The following is a 7,555-nucleotide window of genomic DNA, read 5'->3' on the forward strand; positions in this document are numbered from 1 at the left end:
ACTATGTATTGTCTTGGGTAAATATATTTCTTATAATATGATGTAACCAGAAGCATCTCCTGAATGTTCTTCTCTTCCCAGGACTTTATTGAAGATCATCTTGATGTATGCTCTCTGAGGAAAACATTGTTCAAAGTTGTACTCCTAGCGGAGTTTTGAACTTTAGTAATAATTTTTTTGTTTGGTGATGTCTGCTCCAAGACTAAATTAAATCAGATGTATTCCCTAGGAGATAATTTGCTTGAATTATTTTCCTTTTGAATAGGAAATAAAAACATTTATGATCAACTCTTAAATGTCCCATTTTCCCTCTGGCTTTATGGTGAAGATGAACGTGAATAAGAATACTAGTCATTCCTCAATAATAATTGAAATAAATTCCCATGCCCCCCTCTTCTATTGCTGAACACATCCAACCTTTGACTGTTTTTTTCTCAGAGTGTTTTATAACTATTGTTCTCTTGGTTTGTCTGCTTTTGTTGCTGAAAGTTAGAAAATGCAGGATTTAGAACTTTCTTTTTTGTGTCTATGGATAGCCATAAGTACATGGTATTTGTTACAGCAATTTTAAGAGCCCATGTTCTTTCTCTTTCTGTGGCCAGTGATGCTTCTTTTACTTGTATTAATCCACAAAGAAGATTTTAAATTCACTTCTGCTGCCTGGGTCTCTCCTGGAAGCTGAACTATCTCGATGTAGTATCCTCGTCAGTCGTTTCGTTTCTCTCTTTTCTTTGTGAAATGGTTCTCTGACTTCTCTTTCACCATTTCATCTTTTCATTTCTGTCTTCCCTCCTGTGCTTTTTTGACCTGGTTGATGCATTAAACTGTGAGGCTACGGAATGGAAATACTGCAACATTTGGGTTTTTTTTTTTTCGCGGGATCGTAGGCAAAGTGGAGGTAGATACTGTAGTAGGGTACAGATGAGGCAAAATGGACAACTGTTTTGTAACTGCCAAATCTTATACAAATTTAATTCAGCAACATTTTTGATTCGTAGGCAAATAGTCTTTATGTGCTAGCTAGAGTTAACATGAATACATTTAAATGGCTGCTAACTCTGTTTTCATGTTTGCCTTTGCGGGTCAGTCAAAATTAAATGCTTCTGTTTCTCTGTTGTTTCCTGACATATTTTTAATCTCGCTCTATGTTATTCTGTGCCTCTGTGTCAAAGTGTTGTTCAAAACTGTGTCGCCTTCTACAGTGCTTATCATTCTGAAAAAATAAATCACAACTGGGATGAGTAGTGACTGCCCCAGACTATTTAACCAGGGTGAAACATTAGATGTAGAGGAATTAGGTGGCATGAGGGGATTTTACTTAAGAAGAACATAGCATTTGAGCTTTATTTGAACTGAAGACATCTGGGTAGTGCTTCCTGAGTAAGGATAATTTGGATAGCTGTAAGTAAAGAGCAGTTTCGCCTTTCACAAGGGTGTGAACAAATTCCATTGAATAAGAATTCCTCTGCGTGCTTTCTTTCACATGATCACCAGCAGCCATTTTTGTAAGTTTTGTACTGTTGGAGTTACTCTTCCACTTGAAAAAGTCCTGTTGAAGTCATAAGAATGTGACTACAAAGCCAAGAACGGTGCAGGTGAGGTAAGAGAAACCACCAGTTACAAGGCAGTGGAGAATCTGGCCCTCGTTTACATATGACTGCTTTGGGTTTATATAGCTTTTTTGTGTTCATTTTTATTTTACTCTGGGCTGTTTTAAGTATTTCACAGGGAGCTAACTCCCACAGAATGATGATGAGTTTTTATTTGATGTATATTCCAAAGAGTCTGAGTGAGGAGCTGGGAAGTTGAATGATTTGTCCAGAATCCCCCCCTCCAGTGTGTACCTTAAGGTGTATAATGAAATCCCAGTCTGATTCAGAGTCCCGTGCTCCTGCATGCGTCCTCCATAATCACCCTCCTGATCTGATTTCACCAGCTTCAGGCTTCTCTGGCTTTTCTGCATCAAGTTCCACTGGTACAGCAGCCTTGGAACGCATCTGAGTTCGATTCAGTCATATTGTGCAGTGATAAGCGTTGCATGCAAGTTTATCAGAAAATAATGTGGCTGGTAAACACCAGATTCCACCTTTCCTGAATGATTAGCTGGCTTTTTGAAGTCCTAATGATTTTAATTTGGCTTGGAGTCAGTGAGTAAGAGTATGCAAAGCCTTAGCCAAAGTACCTATTTATTTATTTAAATTTTATCAGCACGTATTTCTTCAAAGAAGAGTACCTAGCTCTTTGTCTAAGCGCTTTTTAATAAATGTATACGTATATAAATGTATAACTACCAAGTAAATCAGCTTACTTTTTCTCCATTGTCTCATAGATAACAGCAGTTAGTAGAAACAGTGGGATTTCTTGGTGAATAGTTTTTCCTGTGTTTTCCTGACATGTGAAAATGATATTGTCTGTTCAGTTTCATTTATTTTTCATTTCAGATTTTTTTTAAAAGTAGCACGGCTTGTTTTCCTTATGTTTGTTTTATTTTCATAACACGTTTGTTTTTATTCCCCAAGAAAGGGCATGAATAGATTAATGATTTGTTTAAAATGTGAATGGAATCTTTCCAGACACAAATCGCTCACTCTATCCGTTCATCTTCTGGATCTGGCTGTTTAAAACTTGTCAAGGAAGAATAAATTTTTCCTTTTTCCTTGCCGGTTTCTTTGGAGGAGAAAGATTGTGTTTCTGGTTGTTTCGGATATTTTCAAAATTAATGTTAAAATTCAAATACCTCAGTAATACAGGTTTTTTTAAACCCACTATTTTTCTATTGTAGTTCTTTACTTATGAGAGACACATTTAAAGAAGATGGAGTTTGTTTTTATTTCTTAAGGAGTGGTTGCATAATCTAGTGCTATTCTAAAAAAAAAAAAAAGTACTTACTCAAGGCACCAGAGTTGTCCTATGCTGCAGCACCCCGATTTAATCATTATTTTGACCTGTATATGATAAATTAATGTATTGCATCTTTAAGGAAGCTTTCCTTAACTGTGATGTACTACAGTACAAACTACAGTATATAAAAGATTACAATTAAAATTATACTTATAATCTTTAAGTATTCAGATTGAATAGGATAGGACTAAGTACACTGAAAAAACCACCAGGTGCACAAGTATACATTTGCAGGTGAAATACTACATCTATTGTATATTAAATGGCTACATATTAGTGTTTTGCTACATTACTAATATTTTTAGATTTTTCCATGAACACTTTCTTCAGCTACATACCAAATCATGTTGGAAATCGCTTACAAAGGAAAATCATAGTATGAGCTGCGTGCTCTAAAGTATAAACTTTTAAAAATAGCAGATAGCTTCTTGTAGGTTTCTGTGCATACGATTTCTAAAATCAGAGATTTTAATTTAATTATGCTGCTGCTCTCGTTGGCTGCATTATTCTCCATTCAAACACCATGGACTTAATTGTCGCAGAAGCAGAGGAGTGGGGACCTTTCCCCTGGTGCTGGGTCCTTGGTGTCAAACAAGTTGGCAGCGATCTTGGTGGTCAGTCTGTAATTTTCTTCTACACCCGTGCGGGGAGAGGGGCCAGCTCTGCTGTCCTCCTGCACCACAAGTTTGGTCCTTAATGGGGGTCCCAGCCTTGTGGAGATGTGCCCAGCTCCTGGCCTTTGCGATGTTTTGCCTTCAGGAGTTGTGCAGGCAAAGAGCACGTTCAAAAATTTCCTCGCAGGAATTTTGTCTCCAAGCTTATGGGAGTCTCTTCTCTGAAACATACGTTTGCAGAGTATTTTTGTTATCCTGGAAGTTGTCCTCATAGCACCTTCTGTTACTTTTCTGAAATCAGCAGCTCCAGGGTTTTGGGTTTTTCTTGGTTTTTGTTTTAATAAGTATGTACACCACAGTTATGGCTTGGATTATGAGTCCTTGAAGTCCCTCTGTTGTGGCAATATCTGTTTCAGTAGTATGAGATGTGTATTCAGTTTTTGGGTTATATAAGAACAAAAGTATTTTCTGAATTACTTTGTTTTCTCACAGAAATTCTTTCTCCCTTTTTTTCTTCACTGCTCCTTTACACACATACTAAAGTACTGAACTCGTAGACTGATACCCAAATCACCTTCCTGAGTCAATACCATTAATTTCTAAGCCAGTTAAGTATTTGAGTGCATTGCATTTGTCAATATTGACTTTTCCCTGCTATTGTGTTCCTCATTCTCTTAGGTTAGATAGGTATATCTGAATCTCCTCTGGTCTAGACTTACCTGCACGTTTCGGTGTCATTTGCAGGTTTGCCACTTTTCTGATAACTCCTTTTTCTGTTGACTAACACATATGCAGGTAGCTACCGCATATGCCAGAACAATGTGGTTCCCACCAGTTCTTACCTGTTCAGCTTTCCACGAAATAAAATGCACTGTTTACTTCTAATATGTGTTTTTGGTCTAGGTGCTTGATAAAGTTTTGTTCCTCGTAGCAGATACTTAGTTACACCAGATACCTTTCTTAGGGATTTGATTAGCTTATTCATAATTTTTTCTGATATTTTTGACTGAATATATCCTCTGTGGCTTACTGACTTAATGCCTTTTTAATTTCTCTGTTGTTTGTTCCTTCTCTCTTACTTTCTTTTGGGCACCTATGTCCCTGGTGGCATCTCATCTTTTTTTTCTGCAGAAAGAATAGGTTCAGGGAAAGTACCTTTCTAATACGTAGTTGGCAAAAACTGATGCAAGAAATTGTTTATCTTTTCAGCAACACGCTCATTTTCTTTAATTACATCTTCACCTCCTCTAATCCCAAAGACCTACTTATTCTCCCTTAACCGTCTTGGTGGTTATTACGTGGTTTTTACCCACAGCTGTTTACCTCAGAGCCCATTTTAGGCCTCTTTGTTTCATTCTTACACAATGAATCTTATAATCTGCTTTGTTGGCTTCACAAACATTGTATTTTCATATTCTGCATAACTTTGCATTGAATTCCTATAGGTGGAATGGCTGCAGGGCACTCTGAAATTATACGACAGGTCTATAAACTGAAAAAGTGCGATGCTAGTTTGAAGAGGATGGATTTCATTTTGAGGATACAAAATTTATCTTAGCACTTAAAGTGCATACGTTCGCCCCTTGCTTGTAGTCTCTTAATGTTTAGTTTTGAATTTCCTATGTTAATACATTGGTTTCTGCTGATTTAACAGGTTTTAGATGCAGGAAGACTGAAAGAGTATGGTGAGCCTTACATTTTGCTGCAAGAACAAGATGGCTTGTTTTACAAAATGGTCCAGCAAGTGGGCAAGACTGAAGCGGCTTCTCTGATTGAAACAGCAAAACGGGTAATTTCAGAAGAAGGGGTAATTATGTTTGCCTCTGCAGTCTGTTTATCTCAAGTTAGCATATTCAGTGTTATAGCAAGCCTTCCACGAAAGAATCTGTCAGCTTTACAAGGCAAAGCCATCATTTTCAGTGCTTTTTTTAGTGGGTTATACACAGCCTTTCAAATGATAAGTGTATTTATATACTCTGAGTTGAAAGATTGTTTGGATTTCTTACATGCTTCTGTATGTACACAAAATGGTAAGTTTAAATAATATATGACATACTCACCTGTGCTGGGCATTGATCTTAAAAAAACTTGCTGTAGAAACATGTTAGGGCTGTAGAGTCCACCATTTATCTGATATTTCTATATTTTTTAAAGGGCCCATCAAGTTTTAGTTTGAGGTGCAGTACTTGTGGCCACCATGGGTGTGGTCACATTCTTATTTTTGTGCTTTCTCTTACTTTGTTCTTAAACCCTTGCTCTGTTGTGCACATAGGATGAGCAGGGCTCAATTAAGAAACAGCTGTTGAGTGTTTTGTTGCCTCCTTGTTCCTTACAAGGCTCTGTGCCTGATTTACTGCTTACTATTCAAATCCTACTCTGAGTACAGAATTATTAATGTAATTGTGAGCATTCCTCTGGCAATCAAAGTGTTTAAGAAACATCAATGGATTAATTTTCATAATATGCCTCTGAAGTGAGGCTGTATCATCTCCACTTTTCAGATGGAAAGCTGAAGTAGAGATAAGAAGTTAAAAAAAAAAATGACCCATGATTGAGGAACTAATTTTGATGAGCTTTTGGCTTGATTTCTTTTTACTTGATGATTTACCACACAGGATGTCCAGAGCAACGTTCTGTTTCTCTCCATGCCAGTGAAGTTTCAGCACTGCTTCACTTGAGACCAGCAGCGCTCAGCTGGGCAGCAACTTGCTTCATAGACGTGTAACTTTATTTTCAGCGTAGAAGTCAGGCTCTGATATTAGTCATGCAGTGCCCTAGGAGAGGTTTTTCAAGATGAGAGGCCAAAGACTCATCTCTAGCCTTTACGCTTCCCTCTCCTCAAGTTGCTGGATGTGTGGAGCAGAGCTAGGGGAACACAGACTCCAAACTGTTTCCCAGGGAAACAGGAGACCAGTAGGTGGGTAGCAATACATAAAGACAGGAATCAAGGTGATAGGTGCCTGGTTATTTCCTAGTTAAAATAGACTAATTTCCCCCAAGTTGGAGAAAAATGAAAAATTGTGCTGTCTTGAAGGCTGCGTGCTCATGTCTGGAGGCTATTTTGCTGGACTTGTTGAAGATTAGGGAAGAGATTTCTGTCTCTGTTCATATTCTCGTATGCTTAGAGTTTTTTTAAAGCTGATGAAACTTTTTTTTTAAAGAGCTTTTCAAGCGAAGCATTGTAGCTAAGAGCGTACTCTATAAATTCATATGTGGCACTAATTGCAGAACTGAGGATACAGCTTTGTCCTCGACTAGACTGTGTAATGAGTCCTGCTGTCCTTCTGCATTGCTGCAGTGTAGCTTCTTACATTTTATTACTGGAATGGAACGGGTTAGACTTCTTCTCTGTGGTATGTGTATGACAATCTGGAGGTTATGTAAATGATCTTTAAAAGGATAGCTTCAAATTCATATGACCAGTCTTTGTAAGGCAAAGACCAGCTTCCTGAGGCTTGTTCTATGACATAGCAAGAGGTGAGGCTGTCCAGCTGTCATCTGTAGAGATTTAGCCATGTCATGCTGCCTCTCCTTCCTTCCCTGCAGCCCTCCCCAATTGCACAATTGCATTCAAAGATAATTCAAAATATATAAAAATAATTGCCTGATGTTACTTGCCCATATAGTCATCTGCAGTTACCACATCAATGTTATGTGATTTTGTACAGGAAGGGAAGAGATCCAGGAACTAGTCTCTGCTGAAATGTGGTTTGATGAAAAAGTTTGCTAACTCCCAGGCTAGAAGGGAGATACAAGCTTTAGTTCCTGCCAAGAATGCAAAGCATGGTGCTTATCCACACTTAGCCCAAAAATATGGGAATCAAGAGACTCTATCTCCAGTCAGCAGCTACCCAGAAGCACAGTTGCAGTTCCTTCTGCTTGAAGGGCTTGGACATTAATTCAGGGGTTTTGTTACTGCTGTCCCTTGCACTTCGCGCATACTTTTGGAGAAGTTGCTTAGTCAGAAGAGCTGATTCCAATGGCTTTTCTTTTTACACTACTAAGTCTGTTACATGTATTGCCGTTGGTCTCATGCATTC

At 38.1% G+C, this 7,555-nt stretch overlaps 1 protein-coding gene across 1 annotated transcript in view; it reads left to right on the plus strand.

The window, feature by feature from the left end:
• Nucleotides 1-5,304, plus strand: part of LOC104274443 (multidrug resistance-associated protein 4-like) — a gene marked incomplete at its 3' end in the record, with an annotated part of 72,600 nt that extends 67,296 nt beyond the window's left edge. Inside the window, exon 12 of the mRNA XM_009870080.1 lies at nucleotides 5,170-5,304. Within this exon, the coding sequence (XP_009868382.1) occupies nucleotides 5,170-5,304 (135 nt within the window). The remainder of the gene's footprint in view (nucleotides 1-5,169) is intronic.
• Between the last annotated feature and the right edge of the window lie 2,251 nt (nucleotides 5,305-7,555).

This window comes from Apaloderma vittatum, unplaced genomic scaffold, assembly GCF_000703405.1.
Source record: "Apaloderma vittatum isolate BGI_N311 unplaced genomic scaffold, ASM70340v1 scaffold18915, whole genome shotgun sequence".
Lineage (NCBI taxonomy): Eukaryota > Metazoa > Chordata > Aves > Trogoniformes > Trogonidae > Apaloderma > Apaloderma vittatum.